Source organism: Balaenoptera physalus (assembly GCF_965194825.1).
Source record: "Balaenoptera physalus genome assembly, chromosome: 5".
Taxonomy (NCBI): Eukaryota; Metazoa; Chordata; class Mammalia; order Artiodactyla; family Balaenopteridae; genus Balaenoptera; species Balaenoptera physalus.
In genome coordinates this window covers 286,829-308,940 of record NC_138884.1, presented here as the reverse complement: position 1 = coordinate 308,940, position 22,112 = coordinate 286,829, and the positions used below count along the sequence as shown (strand labels likewise).

Below are 22,112 nucleotides of genomic sequence, written 5' to 3'. Positions count from 1 at the left end.
AACTGAAGTACGTTGATTTACAATGCTGTGTTAGCGTCAGGCGTACAGCAAAGTGATTCAGATATATATATATATACACACACACACATATATATACCTTTTCAGATTCTTTTCCCTTATAGGTTATTACAAGATATTCCCTGTGCTGTAAAGTAGGTCCTTGATGATGATCTGCTTTATATACAGCAGTGTGTATCTGCTAATCTCAAACTCCTAATTTATCCCTCCCCGCCCCTTTCCCCTTGGTAACCATGAGTTTGTTTTCTATGTCTGTGAGTCTGTTTTGTAAATAAGTTCATTTGTATCTTTTTTTTTCCAATTCCACATGCAAGTGATAGCGTAGGATATTTGTCTTTCTCTGGCTTTCCTGTCTGAACAGGTATTTTTAATTTTATTTTTAATTAATTTATTTTTTTGGCCGCACTGCGCGGCATTAGCATCTTGGTTCCCCGACCAGGGATCAAACCCATGCCCCTTGCATTGGGAGCGTGGAGTCTTAACCACTGGACCACCAGGGAAGTCCCTAAAAAGGTATTTTTAATGTAAGGCAGCAGAGTGAAAGGGGACACATAGTTATGTCAGACCTGGAAAAAACTGAGGATTAAGAAGCTTTCCTGGCGTGCTCAGACCCCTTTCCTGGGGTGTTCACTCCCAAAGCCACTGTCTTCTGTTGGCTTCTTGCTAATTCCTACTGTGGTGAGAAGGAAGAAGTGGTACCCGAGTGAATTAACTTGACTTGCCTTTGATTTTCTGAAAGGGAGAGTTTATTTTAATAAAAAGATTATTAACGGCCAGAAAGGATTCCAGGCAAGCAACTACACGCAGTTGATAATCACATTTTTGTGGCTGGACCTGGGGGAGGGGGGATCATGGCCCAAAGCCCCTCAGGGTTCATAAGCTACTCACTCTCCTACTGCTGCTGGGCTGGAACTGGCCTAAAGCTCCTCACTCCGGGCAAATAATTCTGTTCACACCCTGGAAGCCTGAAGGCTGCAGGAGGAACAAGCCTGTGGGCCTGCACTTGGGGGAGAGAGAAATAGATGAACTAGGTCAGGCGCTTCCAAACTGTTTGAGAGAAACAAAGGAAGCAAATGTGAGTCAGGATAGCCAAAAAATCACTCCAATGCCAAATGAGTCAACTAATCTATGGGTGGCTAAATTGGTTCATCTGAAGACCTAAAACTTGCCAAAAGATTTTCTTGTATCAAGATGGAGAGCCCCAACCAAAACTGCTGCACAGGCACCTAACGAATATTTACTGAAAACATCTAGATGGCCTAGAGACTAAAAACCAGTGAAATTATTGATATTTTAGAAAGAAAAGCAACTGTTTCTACAAATATGCAGAAAAGTAATAAACTGTAATGTTTAAGGAGAGTTGCTTGGGTAAATATTTATAATTAAGTGGTATAAAAATCAATGATACAAAAGTTATATATCCTAGCAAATAAAAGGAAAACTAAGCAACTTCCTGGAAAACCTAACATTCATAATGGAAATAACACTCTGAGTGGTCACTTACTTCTTTAGTCCAATATTAATTTTAAAAGTTTTTTAAAATAGTGCCTTAACACAAGATCATTTTATAAGCCACAGTTACATGAGATTTGAGGACCAAACCTTGTGAAGCTACGTCTCCTTCTACATTCTCAAGAACGACATAAAAGTATCTTGGACATGTTATTTTATACCTGGATACCTAGTAGCGGGGACTTAAAGGGGCTTTTTATATTCATACACTATGAAACACCACACCAAGCATAAGTACTTTCTATTTGTGTTGGGTCTCAAAGAGAGAAAAATAAAATTCTTATTTTCTCTGTCATACATTAGAAGAAAGATCCTACAGCACAAGAAAAAACAGAATACCCATCTATTCATTACAAATTTCTATTAAATAAACTTCAGCAACTTAAGTTTCCTGATACATTTAAAAACATACAAGTGGGTCTGTTTTATACGAGAAGTTTAATTACTGCACCAATAATTATTCTAGAATTTTTCCTACTACTTTATGTCTACAGGCTTTATGTAAAGAGCCTACTGTTTTGACATGAAAAGTATAGCTTATTTATTTTAACTGCGTGCTTCTTATTTTTCTGTTGGGTCATAGATCCCTTTAGATATCTGAGGACTCTGGATTATCTCCCTAAAAATGCAGAGACTCAAACGTTTAAATACAATTTCAGGATCCCCGGAAGCAATCCACAGACCGAGCTGTGTAATAACTGAACAGAGAGCACAGACTACACGGGCAAACTCCACCAAAAGCATAACACTGTTAACATGGCTTTTTGACAAATTAAGATTTGCTTCGAAATTTTAGACATCATATTTCTGTTAATTGCTGTTATTATTGATTTTTGTCACTCTTCATAATATAGTACCTGAAATGACAACTCCCAAAGAAAACAAAAAAACACCGCCGTTTTAGGAAAAGCAACGGATTAGTCCCACACTAGGAACCAAGGTATAAAAATCTACATCCATCACTGAAGGCTCTAACGCTTATCCACGTGTCGTCAGAGGGTCAACGATGTTCCTCCCAAGAGCAGTTCTAGTTGGGAGGTAAGCATTTGATGAAATCACTATCACAGGACTGACCCTGGTATTTTATAAATCAAGCTCTAATTTAAAACTGTATATACGACCTGTTCTACTTAAAATTCCAGGGGGTTTCAGTGTGATGGAAACCAAGACGCCCGAGTCACAATTAAGTGACACGTTCAACCTTCTGGCTTACTTCAGAAGATACACACTGTTCACCAAGTGCACAATGAAGGCGCGACCCTGGGAAACGAGGGAGCTAAGGAAAGACGCACGGAATGCATAACCCGAAATCACATGACCACTTGCAGCGGAGGGCGCACACAAGTGCCGCCGCGAGGCTGCTCGGCCCACCCAGGACAGGCTGCGGGCACCGGCCCGACGCCCACCGCTCCCCAGGGCGCTGCGGTCACAGTGGGCATCGGATCCCCAAGCAGTAATTAACACGCGCGCGCACACGAACACACGCACAGGCACAAGCGCGCGCACACACACGAACACACGCACAGGCACACGCGCGCGCGCACACAAACACGCACGCGCAAACATGCACAGACACACGCGCGCGCGCACAAACACACGCACGCGCGCACACGCACACTCCCCGGCGGAGCCCGGCGGCCCCCCTGGAAGTTCGCGGCGGCCCCGCTGAGCGATCCCGGGGTCGCAGCCGCCCGGCCCCCAGGAGCGCGAACCGCTCAACGCGCAGCGCGGCCGGACGAGGCTGCGGTGACGCCGGCGCGGCCTCGCTCCCCGCGGGCCCTCCGCCCTCGGCCGCCGCGGGTCCCCGGCGCGCGGAGCTGCCCCCGGCGTGGGAACCGGGCCCGGCCCCGGGAGTGCAGGAGGGCTTCCTGGGGGGCACGCGAGGGCCCGGACGGGGGGCCGCGGAGAGGGCCGCCCCCGGAGCCCGGGCCGGCGAGGGCGCGCGGCGACCACTTACTTGGGGGCGTCCCGACCTCGGGCTGCGTTTCCGGCTCGCCGGCAGCTCCGGGGCGCGCCTCGCAGCTCCGCGCCGCCCGCGCAGGAGGAGAGTGGGCGGCGGGCGGCAGAGGGGGGCCCGGCGGCGGCACCTGCCGGTCCCTGCACCGCTGTCCCCACCGCCGGCGGCCGCCGCGCTTCTTCCCGGCTGCCGCTCAACAGGCGGGGCGGGCGCGGCGCGCAGCGAACCCGGTTCCCGCGCGGCGCCCACGCTCAGGCAGCCCCGGCCCCGGGCTCCGCTCTCTCTCTCCCGCTCTCCCTCCCTCTCTCCTCCCCCCGCTCAGCCCCAAGGATCCCTCGCAGCGCCTCTCCCTGCGGTCTTCTCGGAACCCCTCCCCTTCCCTGCACCAAAAGGCTGAGAAAGAAAGCGGCGTCTGGAACGCACCATGGTGAGGTTACGCCGGGCCCCTGTGCGCTCGCGGCGCGCCCTCCCCGCGAGTGTCGGTCGCCTGGGGCCGGGGGGCTCCCGCGCGGCTCCCTGCTCTCCGCGTGGACTCTAGCGGCCGAAGTGCAGGGAAACTGCACCGAAACCTGCTCCTGGAAAGCCAGCTCGGGGCTGAGTGTCACCCTCTGCGACCATTCTAGCGCAGGGGGACTGAGTCCTCCAGCCGCCCCGTCGCCTGCCCAGCAGCTCCTGTGTGGAGACGGCGACCAGGGAACAGGGACAAAGGAAGAGAAAGGAGAAGGAGGGAGGGAACGCAAGGAAGATTTGGCCGACTTAAAAAACAATGTTTTCCACTATGCACTGGGCCGGAAAAACCTCAGTTCTCCGTAGTTAGAAACTCCAGCATTTCTGCTGGGAAACTGATGTCTCTGCATGGATGGTTTTTGTACCCTGGTTCTCAGGTTAAAGTCGATCAGCTCCTTTGCAAATGCAGTTCTATGGCTGCAGAGCATTTACATCTTTCCAGTAAGGTCCTGATTCTGCTTGGCTCGGTACATTTAGTTCTGTTTGTTGGGTGTGCAGTGTGTGTGAGTGTGTGTGTGTGTATTCCAGAACAGAAAAAAAAGTTCTTATATAAATGTTTTGAGTCACCTTTCCGACCTCAAAAAAGCTCATTATGCTGTTTCATTTTGAATTCATAATTAATCATGATTATTATGCGATCTTTCTTCAAACCCAGGAACTCTGAGATACATTGTTCGTGGTTATCTCCAATTCGTATATTTCTCCCTAAACTTACCCACATAATCTCTCCATTTTAGACTCATCTCGCAGCCTTGACAACTATGCTGTCCTCAAGGCAAACATCAGTCAGAATAAACATACATTTAAATAAGAAAAAAGACATTTAAATAAGAAAAAAAGGCATTTAACTAAAATTTGCCTTAGTATCGGGCAACTGGTCTAGAACTGTAAGTGTGCATTTTTTGGCTCTGCCATCTCTGAAACCATCTGTTTCTCTACACCCGATGCATGATAATCTCTTAGGTCAAAAGGGCTTTTGTATTCAGAGAATTTAAGTCCTAGGAGGAAACAAATAAGTAAGAAGTACCCAGTATCGCATAATTGAAAGAGGATTTCATCGTATTTTAAGAAAGATAAAGATAATGATTTGAAAGCTCAGAGGAAATGCAGATACCTTCTGACAGGAGACTATTTCATATCAGGACGGCAGTGGAGTCAGGCCTTACAGCACAGATCATATCTGGGAAAAGATAAAATAGAGGAAGTGTTTGTCTTCTGTGTTTTCCGGGCAGAGGCAAACTTGTGAGCAAAGGCTTGGAGGTAGGAAGGCAGGGCCCTGATGTTCATAAAGGGAGTGGCGATCACAAGGGTCGGAAAGGCCATCATTATCAAGTCTGCAAGTAACACACGCTGGAGGGGGTGTGGAGAGAAGGGGACACTCCTCCACTGTTGGTGGGAGTATAAACTGGTGCAGCCACTGTGGAGAACAGTGTGGAGGTTCCTTGAAAAACTAAAAATATTGATAGAACTCCCATATGATCCAGCAGTTCCACTCCTGAGCATGTATCCGGAGTGAACTGTAATTCTAAAAGATACATGCTCCCCTATGTTCGCAGCACTATTTATAGTAGCCAAGACGTTGAAGCAACTTAAATGTCCATCAATGGAGGAATGGATAATGAAGATGTGGTGCATGTACACAGTGGAATACTACTCAGCCATCAAAAAGAATTAAATAATGGCATTTGCAGCAACAGTGGATGGACCTAGAGATTATCATACTAAGAGTAAGTCAGAATGAAAAAGACAAATACCATGTGATATCACTTATATATGGAATCTAAAATATGACACAAATGAACTTATCTATGAAAGAGAAACAGACTCACAGACATAGAGAACAGACTTGTGGCTGCCAAGGGGGAGGAGAGTGGGGGAGGGATGAATTGGGAGTTTGGGATTAGCAGATGCAAACTATTATATATAGGATGGATAAACAACAAGGTCCTACTGTACAGCACAGGGAACTATATTCAATATCCTGTGATAAACCATCATGGAAAAGAATATAAAAAAGAATGTATATGTATGTATATAACTGAATCACTTTTCTATATAGCAGAAATTAACACAACATTGTAAACCAACTATACTTCAATAAAATAAATTTAAAAGGGAGTCATTTGCAAAGTACACCAAAAAAAGTATAGGCAGATGAGGTAGAAAGGTAAGTTGAGTCCAGACGGCCTCATTTGCCCGCCTTCTAGTTGTCATGCATTGCAGCTTCATATAAAACCTGTTTTTTTGTTTTTTGTTTTCCTCTACTGTCATTACTCTTATCAACATACCCTTCATCCTGGATCATGACTTGCTTGACCCATTCATTCTTGCCTTTACCAGCCTCAAATTCTAAGGCACACAGACTCCTTGGTAAGGACTACATTTAACCTCAGTACTTTCTACCAGGACCTACCCAGTTTCACCAAGGGTAGCTCTCAGGTAGAGAGTATCTTGTGCAGGCAATTCCTCAGAGACATAGTGGGTTCAGTTCCAGGCCGCCAAAATAAAGCACATATCACAGTAAAGCGAGTCACACACATTTTTTGTTCCTAGTGCATATAAAAGTTATGTTTACACTACACTGAAGTCTATGAAGTATGCAATAGCATTATGTCTAAAAAACAATGTATCTGCCTTGACTAAAAAAATACTTTGTTGCTAAAAAATCCTAACCATCAATGAGCCTTCAGCAAGTCTTAGTAGTAAGTCAAAGATCACTGATCACAGGTCACCATAACAAAATACAATAATAATGAAAACGTTTGAAATATTGTGAGAATTACCAAAATGTGACACAGAGGCATGAAGTGAGCAAATGCTGTGGGAAAAACGGCACAGATAGACTTGTTCGATGCAGGGTTGTCACAAACCTTCAATCTGTAAAAAAACGCAATAAAGGGAAGCGTACTAAAAAGAGGTCTGCCTGTGGTCCTCCCCCATTCTCTATAGGGTGTGTGGGAAAAGCAACCGACCTGCGGTACAGGAACCACCAAAGCGTGATTGTGAGAGACATTCTCTAATCTGGATGACTGATATGCCCTGAAAAATTACTAAGAGTTCCTTGATGCTGGGAAGTAGTCTTTCCAGCCTAAGTGCTTAGCAAAGAACATGCATCTCAGTAGGGACTCGGTAAAATCATTGAATGGATGAATGAACACCTGAATATTTCATCATCTTTGAGATCTGTTCTGTCTTACAGATGATGTATAGGTTAAAACCTACTTGCCTCCACTTTATTGAGAATAGGAAAGTTGTCATGACAACTTCATCAAAACGTTAACAAGGACAAGTATTCAGTTTAAAGTGACTTTCCGTGACTTTGTCTCTCAGGCAGAAAAGCTCAAGTTTTGCTTCCCAAGATGCTTTGTTTTTCCTGTATGCACAATTGGCAACAGCACACAAGCATTCAACTGTGTATTCTTTTCACATTTGCAGATGACAATGGCAATCAGAGGTGCGATCTAACTCCTTGCTACTCAGAGTGTGGCCTGTGTATCTGCAGCAACTCCATGACCTGTGATCTTGTCAGAAATACAGGCCTCAGGCCTCACCCCAAACCTACCGAATCAGAACTTTTATTTAACAAAATCCTGGGTAACTTGTATGCATATTACAGTTTTGGAAGCACTGGTCTGCAGTCGGCTCACTAAGTATACTCCACCTGGAAATGGGTTTTATGAATCTGTTTAAACCTGGGGATTTTTAGAGCAAGCCTCTTTCTTTTTTTCTGGGATTTTATTACCATATCAGTTCAAATCAACTAATGCGACTAATGGATTCATCTTTTTGGCTTCTTGGTCTAGTTCATAAACAAAAACCACAAGTTCACAAACCAAAGGAATTTAGAGAGAAAAGGGAGAGGGTGGGAGGGAAGAAATGTGAGGAAATTGTACGCTAGTGTACATGTACTTTTAAAAAATATGTCAGAGGTAGAACTTCTCTTTACTTTTTAGCAAACAAACCATTGACCGTACGGTTTATCACATCAAGGTAACTTGTCAAACTTCATAATCTTTGTTTTTCTCTTTATTATTCTTTTTTCCTCCTTAAGGTCATTTACTTTCAATTTGTTTGAAACGCACCTAGTTACATGTCTTTTGCCTTGGTAACCTGTGATCAATCATTGGGACCACATTAGCATCCCACGTCTCTTTTGGAATGTGAGGTTTTAATTCAGGAAAGCAGAATGCAGGAGGTCGGAGCCCCTAAATTTCTGGTCCTGATATACACGTTCACGAAGCAACGTGGGCTTTAAGAGGTTCCAGTGGGGACGGAAATAGAGTTCATTATATTTTCTCAAAACAGATGGTGTTTATCAGCGTTCAGTAGGGTGGTTGGCAGAATAATGGCCTCACTCCCTCCACCCCGGCCCCAGGATGCCGTGTCCCGATCCCTGAAACCTGTGAATAGCTTATGTTTTGTGGCACATGGCGAGGGGCAGTTAAGTTTGCACACAGAATTAGGATTGTAACCGATGGACCTTGAGGTGGGAAGATTACCCCAGATTACCCATGTGGGCCCAATCACGGGGTCCTTCTAAGTGAAAGATGGAGGCAAGAAAGTCCGGGTCCGAGGCAGAGAGAGTCACAGGGATGCAGTGTAAGGAAGACTTGCTCAGCGATTGCTGGCTTGAGGGTGGAGAGGGGTGAGTAGCTAGGGATGCGCGCAGCCTCTGGACAGGGTGAGGCTGGAAAGCCCTTCTCGCTGAGCCTCCAGAGGCCAGGCAGCCACGTGAGCACTTTGCATCTGGTCCAGCGAGACCCGCTTCAGACCTCTGACTCCCAGAAGTGTGAAGCAATACACGTGCGTTGTTTTAAGTAACTAGATTTGGGCAATTTGTTACAGCAGCGATAGGCAATTAATACCGATTTTGGTCCTGGGAAGTGGGGTGTTGCTCTAAAAAATACCTTAAACTGTGAAAGTAGCTTTGGAGGGGGCAGGCTGGAAGAATCTTGGGGAGCATGATTTGTTAGGAAGCCTAGGTTGCTTTGAGTGTACTGTTAGTACACGTGCGGCCGTTCATTCTGCTCTCAACGAGTCAGAAGCACGGCAGAGAAAACCCCCATCACCTTAGAGAATCCCTGACAGGTCACAAATGGTCAGCTGGCAGAGCAGGGATGGTAAAAGCACTGCCAGTGAAGGCACAGCTGGAAATGAACCCGTTATTGGAAAACGGGGGAAAGGAGATCCTTATACAGTGGCAGGAACTCAGCAGAATTGTAGTCCGCAGGTATGCGGGAACGAGGAATACTTAGACATTCACCAGAGGCAAGTTCTAAGCAATGTGTTGAAGACACAGGCTGGTTTCCTCTTGCTGCTTATTGTAAAAGGTGAAAGGAGAGAGACAGCTTGAAGGAAGAGATAGGAAGCAAAAAGGAACCAGGACTTGGTGATTTGGGAAATCCTCAGCTTCTCTGGATGCTTAAGCATGCCGTGCCACCCTTTTCTGGGTAAACATAATGTCCTTGTGCTTTGGCGATCCTGAGAGGTTTTGTTAATTCTCATATTTGAAAAATCTGTTAAATATATTGACTCAACAGATCCCCATATTTTAATTTGATGTCCTAGAGTAATAATTATAGTGACTCTTTTGGCCCTGATATCATTACATAACCCTGCTATTCATAAATTGTTTGTGCTTCAAAAGGAGGCCAAGGGGCTTCCCTGGTGACGCAGTGGTTAAGAATCTGCCTGCCAATGCAGGGGACACGGGTTCAAGCCCTGGTCCGGGAAGATCCCACATGCCATGGAGCAACTAAGCCTGTGCACCACAACTACTGAGCCTGCACTCTAGAGCCCGCAAGCCACAACTACTGAGCTCGTGTCCACAACTACTGAGCCCGTGAGCCACAACTACTGAAGCCCACATGCCACAACTACTGAACCCCATGAGCCACAACTACTGAGCCCACAAGCCACAACTACTGAAGCCTGTGTGCCACAACTACTGAGCCTGCATGCCACAACTACTGAGCCCACGTGCCTAAAGCCCTTGCTCCACAACAAGAGAAGCCACCGCAATGAGAAGCCTGCACACCACGACGAAGACCTAACGCAGCCAAAAATAAATAAACAAAAATTTAAAAAAAAGTAGGCCAAAATGGTATCCTATAGATCTCAATATATTTAATGCTGCTTTTAAAGTGCTTCCCCCATAGGAATAACTTACAACGGCATTGACTAGAGGAAATTGAAAGGAAAGCATAAGGTAGAAACAGTGACATGAAAAGTTCCGAAGATGAATGGGTTAATGGATACTGCAAAATAAAGATCTGACAAACTAGTTCAAAGGTATTTCTTGAGTGTAACCATGTTTACTCTATCGAGTAAAAGATATTTCACACGAGCAAAACTGACAAGTTTAAAAAAAGCAGTTCAGCCACACAGAGATATGTTTTCTGTAAAGAGAGAAGAAAAAAAAAAGAGTCCACAGCTAAGGTTAAGCTCTCATTCTAACTTAGTTTAAAAATGCACGTAGTTTTCAATGTTGCTTTTTCTTCCCCTGCATCTTGCTCTTGCAAGACTTCTAGGCTTTCCAAAATCGATCATATGAAGACAGATTCTGTTTTCTGAGTCCTTGACTTTACTCTTTCTTAAATAGAAAAACGAAACTAGCTGCCAACAAAGAAGTTATCTGAGTTATTTATAATAACTCCAAATTGGAAACAACTCAAATATCCAGCAACTAATGACTGGCTGAGCAAATTACGGTACATCCATGCAATGAAATAGAACTCAGCAGAGGAAAAGAAGAAACTACCAACCCACACAGCAACACAGATGAATCTCAGAAACATTGTGCTGAGGGAAAAAAAAACCAGACACAGAAGAGTACATATGGCATGTTTCCATTTACATGAAATTCTAGAAAGGGTAAGACCAATCTGGTAGTGACAGAGGGCAGACCCCGGTTGCCTGGACCCAGGGCGGGGAATTGCTGCTAAAGGAACAGAAGGGACTTTCTTGGTGCTGGGAATGTTCCACATCGTGATTGTGGTAGGGGCGCTGAGGGTGGGTGCATTTATCGAAATTCATCGAATTTTACACCTAAAATGGGTATGTTTTATCGTATGTACGCGTAGCTCAATAAAGTTGGCTTTAAAAGGAGAGCTGAAAACAACATCAACAACAAGCAAAGTTATTAAAAGAAGGATGAATGAATTCTTCTCTGGGGTTCTAAAATGTTAATTGTCAGGAAAGGACCATAGTAGTTCGCACTGCAAGATGTAGTTGTGTATCAGACCCTGTTCCAAGCACGGTGTGTGTTGGGTCACTCCTTTCCTCCAATAATCCTTTGAGGTGAGCACTGTTACTGTATCTGCTTTACATGCAAGAAAATGGAGGTATAGGGAGATTAAGCAATTTCCCCCAAATCACACAGCTAGCAAGCAGCAAAAGCAGGGCTCAAACTCAGGTGGCCTGGTTCGGAACCCTGGGTGTGAATGCCTCTGGTCATTCTGCAAAGAGCTCACTAATTATGCAAAACAAAAAGCCCCGCTCAGGCTGATTAAATCAGATTCTTTGGGTACTGGCAGGTCCCAGGAACCTGCATTTTAACAAGTGTCTATAGATCATTCTGATATTTGAGGGTCACAATCAGAAACACTATTTCTTGGTCGTAAAGCTGTCTTAGTGTAGAAGTCCCTGGGCGGGGACACATTCCCGACACCGTTATGCAATAGGATTTTCAACATTCGTACTTCAAACTGTTTATATACTCCTTTAAGTTCCTTGTCTGACTTGTTTAAGCTACATGTGAGCAGTGGAGAACATGAGTTTCAATAGCTTTATTTCCTAATGGCAAGGTTAACTAAATCGTAGTAATGCATTTCCATTTATTTATGCATTTATAGAATGAAAGAGAGGGAGAGACTGAGGCAGAGAGAGAGGGAAGGAAGGAAGGAAGGAAGCGGGGGAAGGAAGATTCCTGAAGCAGGTAGGCAAAGCATTGGAAGTATATTTATAAAGCTGCTTATAAAAGAAAATATTAAGGAAATCACACTCAGGTAACCTTATCCCAATTCTTCAAATGTCATAAAGCTTGACAGGTCCCTGCTTCCCTTCATGGCAAAGCATATTAGAAAATAAGCATCAATTACGTGTATGCCTTTTACAAAGAGCTGAAAATCCCTTAGCACCTGCCATGTCTGGTCAGTGGACTTGGAAGTAACCCCAGAGCTCCTGCAGGTGAAGCTCCCAAACATCTTCCTTGCCAGGATGTGAGTCTCCTATTTCAGGGGGATCCTGCATTAGCTGAATTGAAACAGAGTTAAAAAAAATCACAGCCTTAAAAGAATATCACTTTTAGAAGAATGCATTTAATCCAAATGAGGAGAGTTTTTATATTTGAATACAAATGTGGGAAAGTCTATGAGCCCTTAAGTTTTAAGAGAAACATTCCAAAGTCACACGACCTACTGACCTATGGGAAAGAGCCAGCTGTGTAGAAAGACATGTTTGCAACTTTTCAGATACCGGTGAAAAGAATGAAAAGTATACTCTAGTCAATAAAGTGCCCTCTCTCCTTTCAAATATTGTAACACATAAACATTTTTCTGCTTCCAATATAATATTACATAATTTAAGGCTGCAAAATACGGTATGAGAACAATAATATGCCTGTCACTGAGCAGTCCCCTGGGAGGAAGGCCTGATAATTTCCACTGTTCACTTGCCCTGGTGATGTGTTGTACTAGTGAGCCGATGAATCTGTGCCAGAAACATCTAACCAAAGGGTGCCACTGTCGCTTTTGTTTTTCCCTTTACTTCCAAAGACAAGACGTTTCTTTTGATCCTTGCTCATAAGTGTTGCAGGTTTGCTTCTCCTTCTGGCAAACACGAAGCACGTAGACCTCAAAACTGCCAAGGACACTAAGATGCTCTTAAGGGATCACCTTGCGAATTGTGCAGAGGCAGACTTGTTGAAATCTCACTTTCTGAAAATGACAGTTATGGGTTCTTCTCTTCTATTTATAAAATACTGTGTTTAAACGGTCGACAATATGACCTAGGGGAAGTAGTGTCTTACCAAACTCTTCTTCCTTTCCAGAGCATCTACTTTGGTCTGATTATAAAAGTGATGCAAGTGATAAAAGGGGCTTCCCTTTGCAGCACCTCAGGAGATGTACAGAGAACCACCCCCCCCCCCCAGTACAGAACACCTGGCAGTGCTGGATACAATTTGAGCACGATTTTAGGGCTTAAGCAGGCCGGATGTCCAGAAGGGGTAACAAGCTGCAGCAAGGAATAAAGAGAAAAAAAGGCTTCACTGGTAGGAAGCAGAGTAGCTGGAATTCCTCGGCTGTCATCACCTGTAGCTGCTGGACAGAGGACTGGGCCAGTGGAAGCAGATACAAGGGGACAAGACAGAACCAGCGGGGACAGGAAATGATACCACAATAGAAATCCTGCAGGTGTGTTTTGTCTCTTCAGTGTTGACTCAGAATGGGGAGAACACAATCTCTCCCAAGTATTCCTGATCTGAAGCCTGCAGATGCACGGTTTTGGCTCAGAAACGCATAGACATTCCGTGGCTTGAAACTCCGCAGGCAGAACCCTGAGTTTAAAGTGGTCCTGTGTTGGGAGCACCGCAGGAGCCTGGCAGAAGCAAACACAAATTCTCACCAGAAGAAAATAACGTTCTCTCAGAATCACTCATTCATTAAAATATTTTTATTGAATACCAATAGCACAGCAGGCACTGTTCTAGAAACTGGGGACTTAGTGTGTAAAACAAAGACTTTTGTTGTCATGGTGCTTCCACTATGACGGACAACTAAAAATATGAACAAACAAAACTATAGGACATCGGATGGTGGTATGGGGTGTGAGAAAAATAAAGCAGAGAAGGATGATGGGCCGGGAATGGGAAGGTGGGTGGGGAGGGAGTTAACCGACTCTCTAACCAATAAGTCGTGGATGTTGTTTTAATATCTCAGTCTTATTATGACCCCTGTGTCAGATTGTTTTTCTGCAGGAAAACAGACATCACTTGACCCTTGATGCATTTTAAACAGAGCTGTTGGAAGGCCTTGGCGAGGAGTGTAGGGATCGGAGGAAGATGTCAGTGACTCCAGATGCCTGCTCTTTCTCTCTGCCGTCTAAGCCTCAGTGAAGTCACAGGCCGGTCTCAGCCCCGTTGGTGAAGGGTTCTGGGAACCGTAGTTTCCATGCTCCCTGCTTGTGTTGCGGAAGAGCCCATAGCAAGGGGCGGGGCTGATGCCCAGGTGGTGACAGACCATCTGTCATAAGAGCCAAGCTTGAAAACACTATTGCAAGTACTGCACAAGTATGTTTTTGGCCAATTCCCAAATACAATATATTTTTTATAGGATATTAAATTTCCTCATCTAAGTTGTAAATAAAGCCACCAGTTTTGAGTTAATTAAATAGAAGTTTGGCCACAGAGAGATGGGATTAGGAAAAGAGCAGGTTGGAGAAGAACACTGTGCGGAGGTGGCTGAGAGGAAAGGCAGCTCTGCCAGGGGGCATCCCCTTATGGGCTGCTGGTAGATGAAGAAATCTCAAGGCATCAAGGGTGATAGAAACATTAGTTCAGTTGATTACATTTCATATTAATTAATTAAGTTCACACATTTAAACATTTATTCTACCATTTCATGAGACCAACTAATGCCATTTAATACTAATGCTTTAATTAATTAACAAATTAATTCTTATTTCACTTGATTCAATAATATTTTATTAGTTGCCTAGTAACCTAACTGCTGTGAATTTTAAGAAGTGTCATCTAGGTCCATTGTGCAGGTCCCCAAACTCCACGAGGACAGGAGATCCTTTGTTCAGGACCCCTTATGTGTCTCTTCATCTGACTGCTGGAAAACTGCTGTCAGGCAAGGAGTCTCCTCCATTCTGCCTTATTGTAACTGACCAAAAATCTATTTCATGCAAGCCATCTAAAGACCAGAATCAAACGGTTCCTGGACCAGCATTTGGATCTGGAGTTCAATTCGAATGGCACTGCTTTAGTTGTTAATTTCCATCACAGGTCTACATAATTGGCTTTCTCAGACTTCATGATTGCTGGGAGAGCTGGGAAAAAAAGAGAACCTCCGTGTGGCTGACAGGGTCTTGGTGCTCAGGCCGGGTGTCAGGCCTGTGCCTCTGAGGTAGGAGAGCCGAGTTCAGGACATTGGTCCACCAGAGACCTCCCGGCTCCATGTAATATAAAATGGCAAAAGCTCTCCCAGAGATCTCCATCTCAACACTAAGACCCAGCTCCACTCAACAACCAGCAAGCTCCAATGCTGGACACCCCATGCCAAACAACTAGAAAGACAGGAACACAACCACACCCATTAGCAGAGAGGCTGCCTGAAATCATAATAAGGTCACAGACACCGCAAAACACACCACCGGACGTGATCCTGCCCACCGGAAAGACAAGATCCAGCCTCATCCACCAGAACACAGGCATGAATCCCCTCCACCAGGAAGCCTACACAACCTACTGAACCAACCTTAGCCACTGTGGGGAGACACCAAAAACAACAGGAACTACGAACCTGCATCCTGAGAAAAGGAGACCCCAAACACAATAAGTTAAGCAAAATGAGAAGACAGAGAAACACACAGCAGATGAAGGAGCAAGGCAAAAACCCACCAGACCAAACAAATGAAGAGAAAATAGGCAGTCTACCTGAAAACGAATTCAGAGTAATGATAGTAAAGATGATCCAAAATCTTGGAAATAAAATGGAGAAAATACAAGAAACGTTTAACAAGGACATAGAAAAACTAAAGAGCAAACAAACAATGATGAACAACACAATACATGAAATTAAAAATTCTCTAGAAGGGATCGATAGCAGAATAACTGAGACAGAAGAACGGAAAAGTGACCTGGAAGATAAAATAGTGGAAATAAATACCGCAGAGCAGAATAAAGAAAAAAGAATGAAAAGAATTGAGGACAGTCTCAGAGATCACTGGGACAACATTAAACACACCAACATTCGAATTATATGGGTCCCAGAAGAAGAAGAGAAAAAGAAAGGGACTGAGAAAATATTTGAAGAGATTATAGTTGAAAACTTCCCTAATATGGGAAAGGAAATAGTCAATCAAGTCCAGGAAGCTCAGAGAGTCCCATAAAGGATAAATCCAAGGAGAAACACTCCAAGACACATATTAATCAAACTATCAAAAATTAAATACCAACAAAAAATATTAAAAGCAGCAAGGGAAAAGCAACAAATAACATACAAGGGAATCCCCATAAGATTAACAGCTGATCTTTCAGCAGAAACTCTGCAAGCCAAAAGGGAGTGGCAGGACATATTTAAAGTGATGAAAGGGAAAAAGCTACAACTAAGATTACTCTACCCAGCAAGGATCTCATTCAGATTCGACGGAGAAATTAAAACTTTACAAGCAAAAGCTAACAGAATTCAGTACCACCAAATCAGCTTTACAACAAATGCTAAAGGAACTTCTCTAGGCAGGAAACGCAAGAGAAGGAAAAGACCTACAATAACAAACCCAAAACAATTAAGAAAATGGTAATAGGAATGTACATATTGATAATTACCTCAAATGTAAATGGATTAAATGCTCCAACCAAAAGACATAGACTGGCTGAATGGATACAAAAACAAGACCCACATATATGCTGTCTACAAGAGACCCATTTCAGACCTAGGGAAGCATACAGACTGAAAGTGTGGGGATGGAAAAAGATATTCCATGCAAATTGAAATCAAAAGAAAGCTGGAGTAGCAATTCTCACATCAGACAAAATAGACTTTAAAATAAAGACTATTACAAGAGACAAGGAAGGACACTACCTAATGATCAAGGGATCAATCCAAGAGGAAGATAGAACAATTGTAAATATTTATGCACCCAACATAGGAGCACCTCAATACATAAGGCAAATGCTAACAGCCATAAAAGGGGAAATCAACAGTAACACAATTATAGTAGGGGACGTTAACACCCCACTTTCACCAATGGACAGATCATCCAAACTGAAAATAAATAAGGAAACACAAGCTTTAAATGATACATTAAACAAGATGGACTTAATTGATATTTATAGGACATTCCATCCAAAAACAACAGAATACACTTTCTTCTCAAGTGCTCATGGAATATTCTCCAGGATACATAATATCTTGGGTCACAAATCAAGCCTTGGTAAATTTAAGAAAATTGAAATCATATCAGGTATCTTTTCTGACCACAACGCTATGAGACGAGATATCAACTACAGGAAAAAATCTGTAAAACATACAAACACATGGAGGCTAAACAATACACTACTAGATAACCAAGAGATCACTGAAGAAATCAAAGAGGAAATCAAAAAATACCTAGACACAAATGACAATGAAAACACGACAACCCAAAACCTATGGGATGTAGCAAAAGCAGTTCTAAGAGGCAAGTTTATAGCAATACAATCCTACCTCAAGAAACAAGAAACATCTCAAATAAACAACCTAACCTTACACCTAAAGCAATTAGAGAAAGAAGAGCAAAAATACCCCAAAGTTAGCAGAAGGAAAGGAATCATAAAGATCAGATCAGAAATAATTGAAAAAGAAATGAAGGAAACAATAGCAAAGATCAATAAAACTAAAAGCTGGTTCTTTGAGAAGATAAACAAAATTGATAAACCATTAGCCAGACTCATCAAGAAAAAAATGGAGAAGACTCAAATCAATAGAATTAGAAATGAAAAAGGAGAAGTAACAACTGACACCGACGAAATACAAAGGATCATGAGAGATTACTACAAGCAACTATATGCCAATAAAATGGACAACCTGGAAGAAATGGACAAATTCATAGAAAAGCACAACCTTCTGAGACTGAACCAGGAAGAAAAAGAAAATATAAACAGACCAATCACAGGCACTGAAATTGAGACTGTGATTAAAAATCTCCCAACAAACAAAAGCCCAGGACCAGATGGCTTCACAGGCGAATTCTATCAAACATTTAGAGAAGAGCTAACACCTATCCTTCTCAAACTCTTCCAGAATATAGCAGAGGGAGAAACACTCCCCAACTCATTCTACAAGGCCACCATCACCCTGATACCAAAACCAGACAAAGATGTCACAAAGAAAGAAAATTACAGGCCAATATCACTGATGAACACAGATGCAAAAATCCTCAACAAAATACTAGCAAACAGAATCCAACAGTGCATTAAAAGGATCATACACCATGATCAGGTGGGGTTTATCCCAGGAATGCAAGGGTTCTTCAATATATGCAAATCAATCAATGTGATAAACCATATTAACAAATTGAAGGAGAAAAACCATATGATCATCTCAATAGATGCAGAAAAAGCTTTTGACAAAATTCAACACCCATTTATGATAAAAACTCTCCAGAAAGTAGGCATAGAGGGAACTTACATCAACATAATAAAGGCCATATATGACAAACCCACAGCCAACATTGTGCTCCATGATGAAAAACTGAAACCATTTCCTCTAAGATCAGGACTGAGACGAGGTTGCCCACTCTCACCACTATTATTCAACATAGTTTTGGAAGTTTTAGCCGCAGCAATCAGAGAAGAAAAAGAAATAAAAGGAATCCAAATCAGAAGAGAGAAGTAAAACTGTCACTGTTTGCAGATGACATGATACTATACATAGAGAATCCTAAAGATACCAACAGAAAACTATTAGAGCTCATCAATGAATTTGGTAAAGTTGCAGGATACAAAATTAATGCACAGAAATCTCTTGCATTCCTATACACTAATCATGAAAAATCTGAAAGAGAAATTAAGGAAACACTCCCATTTACCATTGCAACAAAAAGAATAAAATACCTAAGAATAAATGTACCTAAGGAGACAAAAGACCTGTTTGCAGAAAACTATAATACATTGATGAAAGAAATTAAAGATGATACAAACAGATGGAGAGATATACCATGTTCTTGAATTGGAAGAATCAACATTGTGAAAATGACTATACTACCCAAAGCAATCTACAGATTCAATGCAATCCCTATCAAACTACCAATGGCACTTTTCACAGAACTAGAACAAAAAAATTTCACAATTTGTATAGAAACACAAAAGACCCCAATAAGACAAAGCAATCTTGAGAAAGAAAAATGGAGCTGGAGGAATCAGGCTCCCAGACTTCAGACTATACTACAAAGCTACAGTAATCAAGACACTGTCACAAAAACAGAAATATAGATCAATGGAACAGGATAGAAAGCCCAAAGGTAAACCCACGCACATATGGTCACCTTATTTTTGATAAAGGAAGCAAGAATATACCATGGAGAAAAGACAGCCTCTTCAATAAGTAGTGCTGGGAAAACTGGACAGCTACATGTAAAAGAATGAAATTAGAACACTCCCTAACACCACACACACAAAATAAACTCAAAATGGATTAAAGACCTAAATGTAAGGCCAGACACTATAAAACTCTTAGAGGAAAACATAGGCAGGACACTCTATGACATAAATCACAGCAAGATCCTTTTTGACCCACCTCCTAGAGAAATGGAAATAAGAACAAAAATAAACTAATGGGACCTAATGAAACTTAAAAGCTTTTGCACAGCATAGGAAAACATAAACAAGACAAAAAGAAAACCCTTAGAATGGGAGAAAATATTTGCAGATGAAGTAACTGACAAAGTATTAATCTCCAAAATATACAAGCAGCTTATGCAGCTCAATATGAAAAAAACAAACAACCCAATCCAAAAATGGGCAGAAGACCTAAATAGACATTTCTCCAGAGAAGATATACAGATTGCCAACAAACACATGAAAGGATGCTCAACATCACTAATCATTAGAGAAATGCAAATCAAAACTACAATGAGGTATCACCTCACACCAGTCAGAATGGCCATCATCAAAAAATCTACAAACAATAAATCCTGGAGATGGTGTGGAGAAAAGGGGACCCTCTTGCACTGTTGGTGGGAATGTAAATTGATACAGCCACTATGGAGAACAGTATGGAGGTTCCTTAAAAAACTAAAAATAGAAATACCATATGATGCAGCAATCCCACTACTGGGCATATACCCTGAGAAAACCATAATTCAAAAAGAGTCATGTACTGGGCTTCCCTGGTGGCGCAGTGGTTGAGAATCTGCCTGCCAATGCAGGGGACACGGGTTCGGGCCCTGGTCTGGGAAGATCCCACATGCCGCGGAGCAACTAGGCCCGTGAGCCACAACTACTGAGCCTGCGCGTCTGGAGCCTGTGCTCCGCAACAAGAGGGGCAGTGATAATGAGAGGCCCACGCACCGCGATGAAGAGTGGCCCCCACTTACCACAACTAGAGAAAGCCCTCGCACAGAAACAAAGACTCAACACAGCCATAAATAAATAAATAAAATTAAAAAAAAAAAAGAGTCATGTACCAAAATGTTCACTGCAGCTCTGTTTACAATAGCCAGGACATGGAAGCAACCTAAGTGTCCGTTATCGGATGAATGGATAAAGAAGATGTGGCACGTATATACAATGGAATATTACTCAGCCATAAAAAGAAATGAAATGGAGGTATTTGTAGTGAGGTGGATGGAGTTAGAGTCTGTCATACAGAGTGAAGTAAGTCAGAAAGAGAAAAACAAATACCGTATGCTAACACATATATATGGACTCTAAGGAAAAAAAAAAAAAGGTCATGAAGAACCTAGTGGTAAGATGGGAATAAAGACACAGACCTACTAGGGAATGGACTTGGGGATATAGGGAGGGGGAAGGGTAAGCTGTGACAAAATGAGAGAGTGGCATGGACATATATACACTACCAAATGTAAAATAGATAGCTAGTGGGAAACAACCGCATAGCACAGGGAGATCAGCTTGGTGCTTTGTGACCACCTAGAGGGGTGGGATAGGGAGGGTGAGAGGGAGGGAGATGCAAGAGGGAAGAGATATGGGAACATATGTATATGTATAACTGATTCACTTTGTTATAAAGCAGAAACTAACACACCCTTGTAAAGCAATTATACTCCAATAAAGATGTTTAAAAAAAAAAAAAAAAGAGTCATGTACCACAATGTTCATTGCAGCTTTATTTACAATAGCCAGATCATGGAAGCAACCTAAGTGTTCATCGACAGATGAATGGATAAAGAAGATGTGGCACATATATACAATGGAATATTACTCAGCCATAAAAAGAAACAAAATTGAGTTATTTGTAGTGAGGTGGATGGACCTAGAGTCTGTCATACAGAGTGAAGTAAGTCAGAAACAGAAAAACAAATACCATATGCTAACACATATATATGGAATCTAAAAAAAAAAAAAAGGTTCTGAAGAACCTAGGGGCAGGACAGGAATAAAGACACAGACGTAGAGAATGGACTTGAGGACACGGGGAGGGGGAAGGGTAAGCTGGGACGAAGTGAGAGAGTGGCATGGACATATATACACTACCAAACGTAAAATAGATAGCTAGTGGGAAGCAGCCGCATAGCACAGGGAGATCAGCTCAGTGCTTTGTGACCACCTAGAGGGCTGGGATAGGGAGGGTGGGAGGGAGGCAGATGCAAGAGGGAAGAGATATGGGAACATATGTATATGTATAACTGATTCACTTTGTTACAAAGCAGAAAATAACACACCATTGTAAAGTAATTATACTCCAATAAAGATGTTAAAAAAATAAAAAATAAAAATAAAAAAAATATAAAGCTACCATGTCTGAAAAAAAAAAAAAAAAAGAAAAGTAGTTGGGAAACCGTGAGAGGCATGATGTAATAGAAATGCTCAGAGGATGCTTTAGGAGCCCACAGATGGTCATGACTCATTTCAGAGAGTTGATGATGTTTGATTCGGGAATTCAGGGTTGTCTCGTCATTTTCTGTGGAAGTGTAAATTATTATTCCAATATTATGGACCAGGAAATTGCAGCTCAGAGAGGCTGAGCAAACTTGTGAAGTCTTGAGATGCCCAGCACGGTGCCTGATACAGAGCACAGTTCCTAGTGCCAATGTTTGTTGAACAGGTGGATGGGTGAGGGGTGATTTGGTGTCCAGAGAAATGGAGATGAAGATATTACTGTATTTACTGGAATTTTCTAAGGTACATATTTTCAAATTTCAGGAAATAAACTGCTTAGTGGTTGGTTCAGGT

At 42.6% G+C, this 22,112-nt stretch overlaps 1 protein-coding gene across 3 annotated transcripts in view; it reads right to left on the bottom strand.

Annotated features, from left to right (window-relative positions):
• Window positions 1–9,870, bottom strand: part of GUCY1A1 (guanylate cyclase 1 soluble subunit alpha 1) — a 64,116-nt gene extending 54,246 nt beyond the window's left edge. The window contains exon 1 of one of the 3 annotated variants that reach the window (XM_082463129.1): window positions 3,911–9,870. Coding sequence is in view for 1 of the 3 variants with exons in the window: in XM_082463130.1 (XP_082319256.1) it covers window positions 3,911–3,913 (3 nt within the window). In the remaining 2 variants the exon portion in view is untranslated. Of the gene's footprint in view, window positions 1–3,487; window positions 3,872–3,910 lie in introns of those variants that run through there. The other 2 variants (XM_082463130.1, XM_082463128.1) reach the window with 2 other exon arrangements.
• Window positions 9,871–22,112: the final 12,242 nt, after the last annotated feature.